We start from the raw sequence: 18,348 nt of genomic DNA on the forward strand, positions 1-18,348 counted from the left end.
AAGTTCTCAGTCTGGTCTGCAGATTGGTGCCAATCCATGATAAAATTTAATTTGAGATAGAGCAGGTATCTCTGGTGCCCCAACTCATATTCTGCCTGTCTTACCCCTGACTTCAGCTATGGCTGAATGTGGCTGAATGATGGATGGTCCTGTGCAGGTTCTAACTCACTTCCCCCAGACAGTCTTGCCTCAACCATGTGCTACTTTTATGCCAGGGCTCCCCCAATGCTGAGGGTTGGTCCCTTTCATCATTACTTCCAGTGACCCATTTGTAGAATTTTTGCTTCTCATCTCCACAAATATAGGCTCCACTGGATTAAAGGTCCAGCTTCCTAGTGGCAAGTGCTTCTACCAAAGGATGCTGTACCAAGGGATATGTTCTATTGCATCTAGATACTGCCTAGTCAGCTTGAGCTCTACCCACTGTCAGACCAGCAGGCAAAGAAAAGAATCATTGCACTGGTAGAGTAATCAATCTTGATTACCAGGAAGAACTCAAATGCTGCTACATAATGGAGGCAAGGAAGACTATGTCTGGAACTCAGGGATCCACTGATTCTCTGAGTCTTGTTACTTCCATACCCAGTAATAACAATGAAAAGGCAATTGCAGCAACTTCAGTCTGCTAAGGGCAAGGTGACTACGGGCTCATGTCTCTCAGGGTTGAAAGTCTGAGTCACCCCCAACCCCTATTTCTCTCCACCTTCCAGACAAACAAACTATTCCATCTGAAATGCTGAGTGAGGGAAATCTAGAATGTATGGTGGATGAGAGAAACGACAAACATCACTTATGGCTTGGGATCAGTTGCAGCAGCAGGAGCTGTAACTTGTTCCATGAACTCTCGTATATGCATCTTGTGCAGAGACTGTATCTACTTCCCTGCCTGAAGGCTCAGAGACAGTGGACTTAACGTAGGGCATGAATGGATGGACCTGAGCAGCACAAGGGATAGACTGTTGTAGTCCTGCCTCACTTCCTCTCAGCTTCACCTCTGATTTCAGCCACAGGTTGGGTAGAATTCGGGGTAGGCCTTGACTCAGTTCATGGTCAATGATTCACCTCAAGTGGATACATTGCTTTCTGCCCTGGAATGACTTTGATGCTATAGATGCTGTGGGGAGCTCACTCAGACCACATGCATGCATAGCTCACAGTAGAAGGAAGTTAACACTCCTGGGGACAACTGTTAACCACTGAGGGTAAAAGCAGATGGATTAGTCCTTCCACCTGAAGCCCTTTGAGGGCATCTTAGGAGATGATCTATACACTTCTCAGGTGGTCCTTGAGTATTTAAGCTTCTATTGTCCACACCAACAACTTTGACAATGCACCCTTCTATTTGCTTTTCCTTCTTTCCTGTCTTGATTTCCTAAACCTCTCACTTCTGCTCCCTGGGGTCATCACCTAAATACCTGCATGCCACACAAGTCCTTATTATAGGCTCTATGTTATCTAACTAAGGTAAAGGGAAAATAGTGAAATATAATGACAACATAGCAAATCTTCTATAAAGTCAAATTTATCATAACTAGGGACTGTTCTTTATTTGGAGATTATATCCTTTATTGGTATGATAGCAGAATAATGACTCCCCTCAAACATGTCCATGTTCTGAAACCTGTGAATGAGTTATCCTACACAGCAGAAAGATTTTGCAGATGTGATTATATTAAGGACCTTGAAATGGGAAAATTATCCTAAATTATCAGGTTGAGGTATGTATTGTGGGGAGGCATCTAATGTAATCACAAGGGTCCTTAAAAGGTGGAAGGATCCTTAAAAGGTGGAAAAGGTGGTCCTTAAAAGGCAAGAGAGTTAAAGAAAGAGATGTGATGACAGAAGCAGAGATCTGAGTAATGCAATTGCTGGTGTTGAAGGCTGTAGGAAAGGTCCACGAGCCAAGGAATGCAGGTGGCCTCCAGAAGGCAGAAAAATCAGGAAAATGAATTCTCCCTTAGAGCCTGTGCAATCCTGTCGACACCTTGATTTGAGACCAGTGAAGCCCTTTTCAGACTTCGGACCTCCAGAAGAGTGAGGTTAAGCCCATGATGTTTGTGGAACAATAGGAACAATAGGAAACTTATGTCTCTGGTGATAAAATGGCCTGTCTCTTATGAAATGACTATGATACTAGATGTTAACTCTCTTATTTGGCAAATGAATGTTCTTGGCAGATAAAAAAATTGTCAGACTACCAAAATTGTCAGAAATTTTGCTGGTGCACGAAATTCTAAAGTATGGGATTCAGCATAGCCAGTGAAGGCTCTAAATGATTTTTTTAAGAGGTCAGTTTTCCTGGAAAACCCTAAAACCACTTGGCTGGCAGTGAAGCCAGCAAAGTAATATTCATACTGCTGACTCGTAGCACTGTGCCTGAATCACAATGATGAGCCTTTATGCTGGGTATTTTCAGTTTCCTCTCTGGATTCATTCTCTCCACTCCAACACTCAGTTCTGAGCTCTGAGAGGTTGACTTTATGAACATGTCAGTGGAATTCCACCTGGGCTCTGCTAATGCGAAGCACCAGCAGGAGACTGGAGGGTGGGAGGAGAACGAGGTTGTGGTATCCATTCATCAGCTTCTGCTCTTTGGCGTTGAGGTAGGTGGCAGCATCCTTGTATCGGAGGACACAGCTCCCTTCTCCAGGTTCCAGGAGTCTCTCCAGGGTGGTAACTGCTCCCCGACTTTTGAAGCCCCAGGTGTCCTGCACTACCTTTAGTACTTTCTCTAAATTCGAATCCCACCTTCATAAATAGTCCCTTTATTACACCGTCCTCAGATTACTCATTCTGAATGTGCCATCCATTTCTTGCCTGAACCCTGACTGGTAAGCTAGGCAGCTCTTACCTTGGTCAATGATGGCCGAAGTGAGTTCCTTCATATTGGCATTCCAGAACACACAGCTGAAATTCCTGCCAGGATGTGGCTTTAGGCGCAGAACACTAGTGACCTGGTAGAGGCCTTCAGAGGTCTTGGTGTGGCTGGTGTTGGTAGGAACACTGATATTTGGCCAGGACACTTCGGCCAGGGGATAGCCTACAGCCTGGCAGGTGAGCTCTACCTCATCTGTCCCTGGGACCTTAAGGTTGCGAGTGTTTATTTTCTTGTAGGAAGCTGGACAAGAGAAGAAGAAAAAGAAATAAGTCTCTCTTTTCTGATTCCCATAGATCTCTGTACTCGATGCCACGTGAAATAAAATTATCATTACCAATGTTAAGTACTAATAGTTTTAACTTGTTAAACATTTCCTATGTCCCAAATATCATGCTATTTTACATACATTGAATTATTAAATTTTTACAATACAGCAAAACAGCATTGTTAATATACCCAACTTTTGTTGAAGGTAATTGAGGCTAGAGAGGTCGAGATTTCACTCAGAGGCACAGGGCTTTTAACTGGTGGAGCCAATTTATGCACACTCGAGGTTTGATTCCAAATCTCAGTGGTGCTTTACCCTACCACAATCTGTGGCATCCTGTATTAATGTAAATTATCTTACAATTGGGGATTGGAGAAAAGAGAGGCTGGATAAACTAAATCACTAGATAACCCCCACATCTCACTTTATTTAGTACTTTTTCTAACATCTTCAGGAGAAAATTTTCTTTCCATGTCCTCCTTTCCTCTGTCCTCTTTAAGATTAAGAGGAGAAAAAATAAGGACCTAGAAATCTGTTGGAGGTCAGATTCATTGCCATCTTGGTCCCAGATGGTTCCATCTGGGTTTGTTTTTTTGTTTTTTTAACACTTTATTGGAGTATAATTGCTTTACATTGCTGTGTTAGTTTCTGCTGTATAACAAAGTGAATCAGCTCTACCTATACTTACATCCCCATATCCCCACCTTCTTGCATCTCTGTCCCACCCTCCCTATCCCACCCCTCTAGGTGGACAAAAAGCACCGAGCTGATCTCCCTGTGCTATGTGGCTTCTTCCCACTAGCTATCTATTTTACATTTGGTAGTGGAAATATGTCAATGCCACTCTCTCACTTCGTCTCAGCTTACCTTTCCCCCTCCCTGTGTCCTCAAGTCCATTCTCTACGTCTGTGTCTTTAGTCCTGTCCTGTCCCTAGGCTCTTCAGAACCATTTTTTCTTTAGATTCCATATATATGTACTAGCATACAGTATTTGTTTTTCTCTTTCTGACTTACTTCACTCTGTATGACATATTCTAGGTCCATCCACCTCACTACAAATAACTCAGTTTCGTTTCCTTTTATGGCTGAATGATATTCGATTGTATATATGTGCCACATCTTCTTTATCTATTCATCTGTCGATGGACACTTAGGTTGCTTCCATGTCCTGGCTATTGGAAATAGTGCTGCAATGAATGTTGTGGTACATGACTCTTTTTGAGTTATGGTTTTCTCAGGGTATATGCCCAGTAGTGGGATTGCTGGGTCATATGGTAGTTCTACTTTTAGTTTTTTAAGGAACCTCCATACTGTTCTCCATAGTGGCTGTACCAATTTACATTCCCACCAACAGTGCAAGAGGGTTCCCTTTTCTCTACACCCTCTCCAACATTTATTGTTTGTAGATTTTTTGATGATGGCCATTCTGACTGGTGTGAGGTGATACCTCATTATAGTTTTTATTTTTTTGCGGTACGCGAGCCTCTCACTGTTGTGGCCTCTCCCGTTGCGGAGCACAGGCTCCGGACGTGCAGGCTCAGCGGCCATGGCTCACAGGCCCAGCCGCTCCGCAGCATGTGGGATCTTCCCGGACCAGGGCACGAACCTGCGTCCCCTGAATCGGCAGGCGGACTCTCAACCACTGTGCCACCAGGGAAGCCCCTCATTGTAGTTTTGACTTGCATTTCTCTAATGATTAGTGATGTTGAGCATCCTTTCATGTGTTTGTTGGCAATCTGTATATCTTCTTTGGAGAAATGTCTATTTAGGTCTTCTGCCCATTTTTGGATTGGGTTGTTTGTTTATTTCATATTGAGCTGCATGAGCTGCTTGTATATTTTGGAGATTAATCCTTTGTCAGTTACTTCGTTTGCAAATATTCTCTCCCATTCTGAGGGTTGCCTTTTCATCTTGTTTATGGTTTCCTTTGCTGTGCAAAAGCTTTTAAGTTTCCTTAGGTCCCATTTGTTTCTTTTTGTCTTTATTTCCATTTCTCTAGGAGGTGGGTCAAAAAAGGATCTTGCTGTGATTTATGTCTAAGAGTGTTCTTCCTATGTTTTCCTCTAGGAGTTTTAGAGTGTCTGGCCTTACATTTAGGTCTTTAATCCATTTTGAGGTTATTTTTGTGTATGGTGTTAGGGAGTGTTCTAATTTCATTCTTTTACATATAGCTGTCCAGTTTTCCCAGCAACACTTATTGAAGAGGCTGTCTTTTCTCCATTGTACATCCTTACCTCCTTTGTCATAGATTAGTTGACCATAGGTGCGTGTGTTTATCTCTGGGCTTTCTATCCTGTTCATTGATCTATATTTCTGTTTTTGTGCCAGTACCATACTGTCTTGATTGCTGTAGCTTTGTAGTATAGTCTGAAGACTGGGTGCCTGATTCCTCCAGCTCCCTTTTTCTTTCTCAAGATTGCTTTTGCTTTTCGGGGTCTCTTGTGTTTCCATACAAATTGTGAAATATTTTGTTTAGTTCTGTGACAAATGACATTGGTAGTTTGATAGGGATTGCACTGAATCTGTAGATTGCTTTGGGTAGTATAGTCATTTTCACAATGTTGATTCTTCCAATCCAAGAACATGGTATATCTCTCCATCTGTTTGTATCATCTTTAATTTCTTTCATCAGTGTCTTACAGTTTTCTGCATACAGGTCTTTTGTCTCCTTAGGGAGATTTATTCCTAGGTATTTTATTCTTTTTGTTGCAATGGTAAATGGGAGTGTTTCCTTAATTTCTCTTTCAGATTTTTCATCATTAGTGTATAGGAATACCAGAGATTTCTGTGCATTAATTTTGTATCCTGCTACTTTACCGAATTCATTGATGAGCTCTAGTAGTTTTCTGGTAGCATCTTTAGATTCTCTATGTATAGTATCATGTCATCTGCAAACAGTGACTGTTTTACTTCTTCTTTTCTGATTTGGATTCTTTTTATTTCTTTTCTTCTCTGATTGTTGTGGTTAAAACTTCCAAAACTATGTTGAATAATAGTGGTGAGAGTGGACAACCATGTCTTGTTCCTGATCTTAGAGGAAATGGTTTCAGTTTTTCACCATTGAGAACGATGTTGGCTGTGGGTTTGGCATATACGGCCTTTATTATATTGAGGTAGGTTCCCTCTACGCCTATTTTCTAGAGAGTTTTTATCTTAAAGGGGTGTTGAATTTTGTCAAAAGCTTTTTCTGCATCTATTGAGATGATCATATGATTTTTATCCTTCAATTTGTTAATATGGTGTATCACAATGACTTATGTATATTGAAGAATCCTTGCATTCCTGGGATAAACCCCACTTGATCATGGTGTATGATCCTTTTAATGTGCTGTTGCATTCTGTTTGCTAGTATTTTGTTGAGGATTTTTGCATCTATGTTCATCAGTGATATTGTCCTGTAGTTTTTTTCTTTTTGACTTCTTTGTCTGGTTTTGGTATCAGGGTGATGGTGGCCTCGTAGAATGAGTTTGGGAGTGTTCCTCCTTCTACTATAGTTTGGAAGAGTTTGAGAAGGATAGGTGTTAGCTCTTCTCTAAATGTTTGATAGAATTCGCCTGTGAAGCCAACTGGCACTGGGCTTTTGTTTGTTGGAAGATTTTAAATCTCAGTTTCAATTGCAATGCTTGTGATGGGTCTGTTCATATTTTCTATTTCTTCCTGATTCAGTCTTGGAAGGCTGTGCTTTACCAAGAATTTGTTCATTTCTTTCAGGTTGCCCATTTTATTGGCATATGGTTGCTTATAGTAATCTCTCATGATCCTTTGTATTTCTGCAGTGTCAGTTGTTACTTCTCCTTTTTCACTTCCAATTCTGTTGATTTGAGTCTTCTCCCTCTTTTTCTTGATGAGTCTGGTTAATGGTTTATCAATTTTGTTTATCTTCTCAAAGAACCAGCTTTTAGTTTTATTGATTTTTGCTATCGTTTCCTTCATTTCTTTTTCATTTGTTTCTGATCTGAAATTTATGATTTCTTTCCTTCTGCTAACTTTGGGGTTTTTTTGTTCTTCTTTCTCTAATTGCTTTAGGTGTAATGTTAGGTTGTTTATTTGAGATGTTTCTTGTTTCTTGAGGTAGGATTGTATTGCTATAAACTTCCCTCTTAGAACTGTTTTTGCTGCATCCCAGGTTTTGGGTCGTCGTGTTTTCACTGTCATTTTTTTCTAGGTATTTTTTGATTTCCTCTTTGATTTCTTCAGTGATCTCTTGGTTATTTAGTAGTGTATTGTTTAGCCTCCATGTGTTTGTATTTTTTTCAGTTTTTTTCTGTAATTGATATCTAGTCTCATAGTGTTGTGGTCAGAAAAGATAGTTGATATGATTTCAATTTTCTTAAATTTACCAAGGCTTGATATGTGACTCAAGATATGATCTGTCCTGGAAAATGTTCCAGGAGCACTTGAGAAGAAAGTGTATTCTGTTGTTTTTGTATGGAATATCCTATAAATATCTATTAAGTCCATGTTGTTTAATGTATCATTCAAAGCTTGTGTTTCCTTATTTATTTTCATTTTGATTGATCTGTCCATTGGTGAAACTGGGGTTTCAAAATCCCTTACTATTATTGTGTTACTGTCGATTTCCTCTTTTATGGCTGTGAGCATTTGCCTTATGTATTGAGGTGCTCCTATGTAGGGTGCATAAATATTTACAATTGTTATATCTTCTTCCTGAATTGATCCCCTGATCATTCTCTAGTGTCCTTCTTTGTCTCTTATAATAGTCTTTATTTTAAAGTCTATTTTGTCCGATATGAGAATTGCTACTCCAGCTTTCTTTTGATTTCCACTTGCATGGAATATCTTTTTCCATCCCCTCACTTTCAATCTGTATGTGTCCCTAGGTCTGAAGTGGGTCTCTTGTAGACAGCATATATACGGGTCTTGTTTTTGTAACCATTAAGCCAGTCTATGTCCTTTGGTTGGAGCATTTAATCCATTTACATTTAAGGTAGTTATCAATATGTATGTTCCTATTACCATTTTCTTAATTGTTTTAGGTTTGTTATTGTAGGTCTTTTCCTTCTCTTGTTTCTTGCCTAGAGAAGTTCCTTTAGCATTTGTGGTAAAGCAGGTTTGGTGGTGCTGAATTCTCTTAGCTTTTGCTTATCTGTATAGGTTTTAATTTCTCTGCCGAATCTGAATGAGATCCTTGCTGGGTAGAGTAATCTTGGTTGTAGGTTTTTTCTTTTCATCACTTTAAATGTGTCCTGCCAATCCCTTCAGGCTTGCAGAGTTTCTGCTGAAAGGTCAGCTGTTAACCTTATGGGGATTCCCTTGGATGTTATTTGTTGCTTTTCCCTTGCTGCTTTCAATATTTTTTCTTTGTATTTAATTTTTGATAGTTTGAGTAATATGTGTCTTGGCGTGTTTCTCCTTGGATTTATCCTGTATGGGACTCTCTGAACTTCCTGGACTTGACTGACTATTTCCCTTCCCATGTTAGGGAAGTTTTCAACTATAATCTCTTCACATATTGTCTCAGACTCTTTCTTTTTGTCTTCTTCTTCTGGGACCCCTATAATTTGAATGCTGGTGCATTTACTATTGTCCCAGAGGTCTCTGAGACTGTCCTCAATTCTTTTCATTCTTTTTTCTTTATTTTGCTCTGAAGTAGTTATTTCCAATCTTCCATCTTCCAGGTCACTTATCCGTTCTTCTGCCTCAGTTCTTCTGCTTTTGATTCCTTCTAGAGAGTTTTAAATTTCATTTATTGTGCTGTTCATCATTGTTTGTTTACTCTTTAGTTCTTCTAGGTCCTTGTTAAACGTTTGTTTTATTTTCTCCATTCGATTTCCAAGATTTTGGATCTTCTTTACTATCATTACTCTGAATTCTTTTTCCAGTAAACTGCCTATTTCCTCTTCAATTGTTAGGTCTGGTGGGTTTTTACCTTGCTCCTTCATCTGCTGCATATTTCTCTGTCTTCTCATTTTGCTTAACTTACTGTGTTTGGGGTCTCCTTTTCGTAGGCTGCAGGTTCGTAGTTCCCGTTGTTTTTGGTGTCTGCCCCCAGTGGGTAAGGTTGGTTCAGTGGGTTATGTAGGCTTCCCGGTGGAGGCTACTGGTGCCTTTGTTCTGGTGGATGAGGCTGGATCTTGTCTTTCTGGTGGGCAGGACCACATCTGGTGATGTGTTTTGGGGTGTCTGTGAACTTATTATGATTTTAGGCAGCCTCTCTGCTAATGGGTGGGCTTGTGTCCCTGTTTTGCTAGTTGTTTGGCTTGTGGTGTCCAGCACTGGAGCTTGCTGGTCGTTGAGTGGAGCTGGGTCTTAGAATTGAGATGGAGATCTCTGGGAAGGCTCTCGCTGATTGATATTACATGGGGCTGGGAGGTCTCTGGTGGTCCAATGTCCTGAACTTGGCTCTCCCACCTCAGAGGTTCTAGCCTAACAGCCAGCAGGAGCACCAATACCCTGTCAGCCACACGGCCAGTTACATGGGGAGTTTCTTGTCTTTTGGGAAGTCTGAGATCTTCTGCCAGTGTTCAGTAGGTGTTCTGTATGAGTTGTTCCACATGTAGATGTATTTTAGATATATTTTTTTGGGGGAAGGTGATCTTCACATCTTACTCCTCCACCATCTCGAAGGTCCTCTGGGTTTGGTTTTTCTGTTTTTGTTTGTAGCTTCCTTTCTTTTCTCTGGACACTGTAACTTAAAGATTTATGTTCATTCCTGCTAAAGGTGGGGGTTGATGGCTTTTGAGCAAAAACCTGAAATAGCTCTGGCAACACTTTGAAGACGAATGAGTTAATACACATAAAGTGCTCAGAAAAGGGTAGGAACACAGTAAGCACTTGATAAATGCTATTTTTTTTAAAGACCTGGATTCTGCCTATAAATAGTCAAGAACTGAGTATATTTATACTTCTCTCTAACACACACACACACACACACACACACACACACACACACACCCTTCTGTACAGTGGATGCTGAATGAATTAATCAGATATGCCTCACTGCCCTCTAGAAAACTGAGATATAAAATAGACACAAGTGACATTGAGAGCACCAGGAAGACACAAGGACAAATTGTCCAGTTATCTTAGATGATAGCTAAAAATAAATAAATATTAACCACATACGCAGATACCAGGGAGTGTGAAAAGTAACCTGCTGATTTTTGGTGAAAGGACGAGGGAGTGAGCACTAGCTCTCATCAGGTAGGAAATACTTCTTTAAGAAAGAATTTCAATACAATCTTTGAAGTAAAGATGTATATATGGCACAGATATGATGAAACTTTTTTTTGTTAAATTTTTGGGAGGAGTATAAATGAGCACAAACTGTGAAAAGCGATTTTATATTAAAATAATGCTAACAGCCATGTGGAAAATATCAAATATGTATGATTTACTAAGTGTTTTCTAGGTGCTGAGTTCATGCCCTGTGTTTTTACATTCTGTGGAGGTGGAAGGAAGATTCATTCCCTTCTCCACAATATTTGCTTTTTGAGAACCTCCCTTGTGCGTCTCTGTGTTATGGGTTGCTAATAGGATTAGTTATAGCCAAAGTCACTCACTGAGTCACGGGTCACTGGAGAGTAAGGTGACTGTGTCTTGAAGTGCTGTTTATAACCTGTGGCCTTCTCTTGAAGTTCTTTCCATGCCATTAAGAGTAGTTGCCCAGGCCTGCTGGCCTGCCTGCCTCAAAAATCTCTCACATCTTTCCCACCCACAGTATTCCAGCTTCTGCTTGTGACTGGGTGGGTGGGGCAGATTTTCTTATCTATGAGTCTGGATGGATAACTTCAGGGACTGATCTGAAAACCTGGACTCAGTTTAAGACAAGGGAGCAAGAAACAAGAGTTCCCTATTCTGAGTCATGTTCTCCAGTGCAAATTATCAGAGAATCTCCAAAGTGGGGAGAGGGGAAAGGGAAAGATTATGTGCTCATCCAGTTGTTAATTTTAAAAAATGGAGTTCATTTCCATTTGGCTACTGATTCCTCTGGGTATAGCTCACTTAGTCAAGAACTTAGAGAGGAGCAGGGGTGAGTAGCTCTAACTACTGACTCCATCCTCTTAATATACCTTATCTTGCTTAAACCATCCAAGGACCTTAGGAGGTAGGAAAATTTCATATTCCAGTAATAAATAAGGAAACAGCTGGAATATGGGGTGGTTGGGGAGCTTTGAACTCATGTCCTTCATGGGTACAGCATTCTGAATTCTGCACTGGGATCATCACAAGAGGATGATTCTCTATGTAATCACAAAAGCCTAGGGATGAAGCAACATACATGGGAAGAGAGATATGTTTCCCAGGGGGACTTTGAAGTACCCAGAAGTAGAAGAAGATAAGAAGAATTAGGTTCTGAAGCAGCCTACTGAAGGTCTTGAAGTAGTTAGACCCACTAGTCTCCTTGGAGCCAATTTTGGTCTACCTCTAGCAATCCATCAGTATCTGAAGCATGCATTTTGAGTACTCACTTTATCTAATTTTATGTTATTTTATCTACACTTATTGTCCCTTCATTTGATGTCCTCTTATAATCATTTAATCCTATTATGTTGTAGATTATTTCTGTAAGCTCTGGGGCTTTGGAGGGGCATAGAGTAGAATAAATGGATTCATAGGAGTAGTGTGTTACAGGTGAGGGCTTGGCCTGCTCCAGCAAGGTAGCTCAGGACAAGATGCTGGTCTTGGTTGCTAAGCTGGTAGGTGATTTCAGAGGTAGGAGGGCCATGAATCAGGAGCTGGGCTTAGGCTTTGACTTGGGATATATAAATAAGGGAAGAGATGAGAGAGATGTTCAACTAAAAGAACCGGTGAGAAACGATGTGACTGACAGGGATTGATTTCCAAAATATACAAACAGCTCATAGAGCTCAATATCAAAGAAACAAACAACCCAATCAAAAAGTGGGCAGAACGGGCCTCCCTGGTGGCGCAGTGGTTGAGAGTCCGCCTGCCGATGCAGGGGATACGGGTTCGTGCCCTGGTCTGGGAGGATCCCATATGCCGCGGAGCGGCTGGGCCCGTGAGCCATGGCCGCTGGGCCTGCGCGTCCGGAGCCTGTGCTCCGCAACGGGGGAGGCCGCAACAGTGAGAGGCCCACATACCGCAAAAAGAAAAAAAAAAAAAAAAAAAAAAAAGTGGGCAGAAGACCTAAATAGACATTTTTCCAAAGAAGACATACAGATGGTCAACAGGCACATGAAAATACACTCAACATCGCTAATTATTAGAGAAATGCAAACCAAAACTATAATGAGATTATCACCTCACACCAGTCAAAATGGCCATCATCAAAAAGTCTGTAAATAATAAATGCTGAAGAGAGTGTGGAGAAAAGGGCACCCTCCTACACTGCTGGCAGGAATGTAAATTGGTACAGCCACTATGAAGAACAGTATGGGGGTTCCTTAGAAAACTAAAAATAGAGTTACCATATGATCCTGCAATCCCACTCCTGGGCATATATCCAGAAAAGATGAAAACTCTAATTCGAAAAGATACGTGCACCCCAATGTTCACAGCAGCACTATTTACAATACCCAAGACATGGAAGCAATATAAATGTCCATTGACAGATGAATTGGTAAAAAAGATTCCATTGTATGGTACATACATACAATGGAATATAACTCAGCCATAAAAAAGAATGAAATAATACCATTTGCAGCAACATGGATAGACCTAGAGATTATCATACTAAGTGAAGTAAGTCAGACAAAGACAAATATCATATATCACTTATATGTAGAATCCAAAAAAGTGATACAAAAAAACTTATTTACAAAACAGAAATAGACTCATAGACATAGAAAACAAACTTATGGTTACCAAAGGGGAATGGGGGAGAGGGATAACTTAGGAGTCTGGGATTAACAGATACACACTACCGTATATAAAACAGATGAACAACAAAGATATACTGTATAGCACAGGGAACTATATTCAATATCTTGTAATAACCTATAATGGAAAAGAATATGAAAAAGAACACATATATATATCTGAAACACTTTGTTGTACACACTAACACAACATTGTAAATCAACTATACTTCAGTTTGAAAAATAAAATTTTTTAAAAAGAATGAGCAAGGTTTGGGGGAGGGACAGGAGCACACAGCCTACATTTATGTAATATTAAAGATGTCTCCACAGCCTCTTTCTTATTAGGGAGATGGCTGAAAAGACACCATTATAAGCAATACACAATGGGGAAACTGGACTGAGGGTGACATTCTTAGAAAAAGTGAGTAAATTTTAAAATTTCAGAAGTGGAAGTGATCTTAAAATTTGATTAGTCCAACTTCCTGCTCAACAAGAAGTATCTTCTACAGCAGCTTTGCTAGATAACTACCTTGATGAATGTTTCACATGTACTTGGAAACAATGTGTATTCTGCAGTTGTTGGGTATAAATTTTATATATGTCAATTAGATCAAGATGGCTAATTGTGTTGTTCTACTCTTCTATTTTCTTTTTTGTGTGTTCTACCAGTTATAACAGAGATGAGTTGAAATCTCCAAATATGGTTATGGATTTGTTTAGGTCTGTCAATTTTTGTTTTATATATTTTGAAGCTATATAGTTAGATGTATACACATTTAGGATTGTTACATTTTCCTGTTGAATTGATTTTTTCTATCATTATGAAATGTCCCTTTTTATCTTTAATAATACTTTTCTTCTTGATATTAGTAAACTGCTAGATAACTAACTTTTGGTTAAACACATCTGTGAATGGAAACTCTTACTTCCAGAAGCAGTCATTGCCACAATTAGACAATAAGAAAGTTAAACTTTCATTGGGAGGATCATCCTTACGCCAAGTCAAATTTTGCCTCATGGTAGCTTCAACCCATTTGTACTTGCCTGGTTTAGCAAAACAACATATGGTAAGCATAGTAGTTAAGAACATGGGCTTCAGAGTCGGAAAGGTTTGACTAGGCTTAAGCCAAGCGGTGGTTACGTGACGTGTCAAACCTCAGTTTTCTCATTTGTAAAATAGGTACAATAATACTTATCCTTAACAGGGGTGTGAGGATGATTAAATGAGTTAGGTACCTAGAACTTATTAAATAGTCAGTTAGTACTGGCAATTATTATTATCTCTTTCAGGTGACAAAACCCTTCAGATATTTGAAGATCACTGGCAAGACCCCGTATAGTCTTTCCACCTCTTAGGTAAAACATGCCTACTTCCTTCAACCATATCTCACAGGACATAATTTTCAGCCCCAGTTCCAGATAGCAGTCTTTAGATACACTCTGTTTTTGCCAGTGTAACCCGACCTATATTCCAGATATTATCTAAGCAGCACAAAGTATAGTGTGACTAATTATTTCCTATGTGCTGAGTACACTTCAGGCCCAACACAGGGTTTTAAAGCAGCCTAAGGTTGTAAGATCGATTTCGTTGAGTGATCTACTGACCAGCTAGGTTGGCTAAACAGACCCCTTGTCACTTGGAGATGGTCTCCAGGTTGACCCAAGACCTCTGTTGCCCCTTAGTCAACAACTACTACTTGTTCAGTCGGTTATAGATCCAGTCAACTACACTATTATTCATCCCATGTTTTACCACTTTATGCACAAGGTGTGTGCTGTGTGGGTCCTGGGCCTGTTTGCCCTTAGATCAGTCCCTCAGTTTCTGCTCTATATGGCGGGAAGGCTGACTCCTGCAGGCTGTGTATCCCAGCCTCGTGACAGCCAACAGCAGGTATAGTGGGAAGACGGGAGAGTGAGCAGGAGGAAGGAGAATGAGTGTTTCTCCCCCATACTTTATGCTATAAGGCCTCTCCAGCAGCAGCCACAGCTCTTCCCTGGCTCCAGATACCACTGGACAGGCCCACTTGTGTTTCACCCCTGGGCCCATTAACTCTGCCTTCCCCCTGTTCCTCCAGCCCAGCAGTGGTGATAGCAGCTTCCTGCTTTTGCTAATTGGTGATTTGCCTCCCTAGTCCCCATTTGGCTTCTCAGTCTGTTCCATCAAAAGAATTACTATTTTCTGATTTCAATTTCCATTGGTTTAAATGGTTTCTGTTATCCCAGTTGTCTCTATAATTCAAATGTTACTGGCAACTCTAGCATTTCTGAAATAAAGATAAGCTTTATTATCTTTACTATATGTTTTAGTACTATATTATCTTTACTACTGTACATAGTATCATCTGCTTTATCATCATAATGACCATAACTAAGGTGAAAAAATGTAGTTTTACATGCATTAATCTTAGAGAATCCTGGAAGGTTTCTAGTAGTCACTGAAAGAAATCTTTTAGGATGGCTCTCAATTGGTCTGTCAAATGGCCTGGGGAGGAACATCAGGTTAAACAGTTTGTAATTCCCAGGAGCTTTCTCCCCTTCAAAATTCAGGATATTGTTTTCTTAACTCAGGGTTTCCTTAGTCCCTTCAGTTTCCCCAAGGGAGAAAAGACACTGAGAGCAGATTTAGCCCCATTAGTAAGTTTTTTTAGCAAATGCTTTCTCTGGGCCTAGAGGCTAAATGTACAGACATCATTTCACTACCAAGTTGCTTTTCTCGGGCTGTTCTCCTCCCTATGCCCTCTGCCACCTGACATCCCCTTTTAGGGTGAAGGCCATTTCTCTTGCGAGAGAAAACGGAAACTATGCTGCCACCTTCCTCCACTTGTTGAAGTTGTACTCTATCTATCTTGGGCCTTTTTGTTGATTTAAAGTACGTCTGTAAGCCTCAGCCTGCTCAGGCCTTCAGGCTGGTTTGGCCCTTCTGTTCTTAGTACCTGCTCTGTGTCTATCTGGGATCCTTGCTCAGGCCAGTTCTCAACCTGTGGGCTCAATCCCTGGCTTCTCAGGGCCTCTGTACCCTTTTCTTCAGTCGTGCTCCCTGGCCTTCTTCCGACAGATTTCTAATTGCCTTGGGGTTGCAACCTGGCCTTTCAAAAACTGCAGCCTTCTCTTACTGTCTCTTCTAGACTCTCTAGCCACGCTACCCAGCAATTTTTTTCCTGTCCTTATGAAATCAATCCTCTTTTCACTATATTTAATATGAACTGTTGCCCAGACATCAAAGAAAATGCTATAAACCTATTTTCAAGGTGTATGCCAAAACTTAGGCATTTTAAGCACAAAGCACATCCTTCCTCTAGTCTTGTTCTATGTAAGTGCACCCTAACTGGAGTCCCAGATCTCCCCTGCTTCCTTCAGACACCCCTCATCTGGGTAGAATATCCTTATGTGCTGGTCTTCAATCTTTTTTTTTTGCTTGTATTTCTCCTAAAACAATCGTGATGCAGTGTGCTCCTTCTCACATATTTATTAAGTTCATTCTTAGAATATATCATAGGTTTCTATATTGGAAAAATATACGATGTTTAGCCCATTATAAACACATATTTTTAGTAAGGCAATTATTTCACTCTTTACAAATGCATCCAATGTCACCTAGAAATCAAAGAAGGTGTCTTTCATACACACCACCATCCACTGAAAAATACATACAAAAATTCTTCTCTAATGATCAGAACTTTACATTGTTTCTTTTTATTCCTCAAATATCAGTTCCCATTCCACTTCTGCAGAATTTTATCCTAATGCATCATGTTTGAACACTCTTTTGGTGATTATCCTTTTGTTTCTTTGCAACAACAAAACATGCATAGCTATTGAAATTAAATTTTTTTCTTGTGACCATGAGGCTTTAAGTGTTCAAAGTTTTCTTCTGCATTGAAATCTAATTTCCATTATTATCAGTACATGTAAAATCAAAACATAAAATATTATGAATATTGATAATTATTAAACATAAAAAAAGTTTACCGGAAATGTATCTTTTAATGGGATGGATGGGGCTCTCTTTTTCAATCTGTTCATGAATCTGAGGATGCATATGACTTATGGTTGGAATGAGACAAGGTTCAGCATCAATTCTATTTCTATTTTTCATTTTTTGTAGCTATAAGGGCTAAGGAATCTTGCTTATATGAATAAGTAGGTGGGAATGGAAGAAGTTCGGTTATAGTATTATCATTTCATTTTTTGAAAGCCTTATGATTTATATGACAAAAAATTACTTTATTTTTTATTATCAGCTGTTAACTCTATTAGGGCCTCCCTCAATTTTGTTGAAAACAGAGAATTTGATACCTCCTGGTTTGCAGAAGGATTTGTTAGTCATTACAATTTGGTATGGTATCAATATTTCCAATCATTCTTTTGTTTATCACTATGGAGGATTTTATACCTCAGGGCAATGCACTGTATTCATGATGGGTGAAAGGGAGGTTCTTTTATGAAGTGGGTAAAGCAAAAATAAAAGAGGAAGTGTTTTAGGAGAACGCCAAGAGCCTTGCCTGGAAGGCATATTCTCAGGCACACTCAATTTGGGGAACGAGTACTTGGGGAAGATGAAGATATAGAAACTAATTTCCTAAAACTGCCTATGCTATGCATCCCATAGAAAGTCTTTGTGATCCCATATACTCTAGCTGGAAGATCATTAAGGGTTTAAGGAATTAATTAACTAATTAATTAATTAAGGTTTGAGGAATAAATCTGTTCCTCACCTGATTCATCCCTGGTCTAGATGAGGAAGCAGGCAGACTGCCCTCCCATGGATGAGGGACATCCCTCAGCCCGAGCGAGAAAGAGTGGGACTGGTACCAAATTGCCCCCAAACCCCAGGTGCATTGTAACACTCAAATAGACATCAACAAACATGGGGCAGTGATTTAGGGGTGCAGATACCCAAGTACACTAGGGGATTGTGAGGATGTAGAGCCCTCTCTCCTCCAGTTGACTGAACTCAGACTAACTTCAATGCTCTGGAGTTCTTCCCAGTTGATGCCTGTTTTTAGGAAATGCAATAAAGATAGAAGGCAGTTACATCCAGCTAAGGGCTTTCCTGATGACTCACTATTAGTTGAGATGTGAGAGGGCACCATCCCTGCAGTAATTGAGGGTCTTTGATCCAAACCTCTGGGCACTCACCATATGCCAAGCACCATGCTCAGTTCTTTATGTTCATTGTCTCTTTTAATTTTTACAATAATCCTATGTGGTAGATGCTACTATTGCTATTCTTTTACAAATAAGAAAAATGCGAGATTAAGAGAGGTGAAATAACCTGCCCAAGGTCAGGTGAAAACAACATTCAACCTCATGTCTAATTATTCTAGTTTGTCCTTCTTTATACCAGATCATAAAGTCACCCCACTGCTGTCAAGGTCAGTGGTCTTTAGGGACCAAAATCCACAGACCCTCCAGAA

General features: G+C 40.0%; 1 protein-coding gene across 1 annotated transcript in view; it reads right to left on the reverse strand.

Moving 5' to 3' along the window:
• Nucleotides 1-18,348, reverse strand: part of PDCD1LG2 (programmed cell death 1 ligand 2) — a 92,043-nt gene that overhangs the window by 63,354 nt on the left and 10,341 nt on the right. Inside the window, 1 exon segment of the mRNA XM_060100487.1 lies at nucleotides 2,852-3,118. Coding sequence (XP_059956470.1) covers nucleotides 2,852-3,118 — 267 coding nt within the window.

Source organism: Mesoplodon densirostris, chromosome 6 (genome assembly GCF_025265405.1).
Source record: "Mesoplodon densirostris isolate mMesDen1 chromosome 6, mMesDen1 primary haplotype, whole genome shotgun sequence".
Classification (NCBI taxonomy): Eukaryota; Metazoa; Chordata; class Mammalia; order Artiodactyla; family Ziphiidae; genus Mesoplodon; species Mesoplodon densirostris.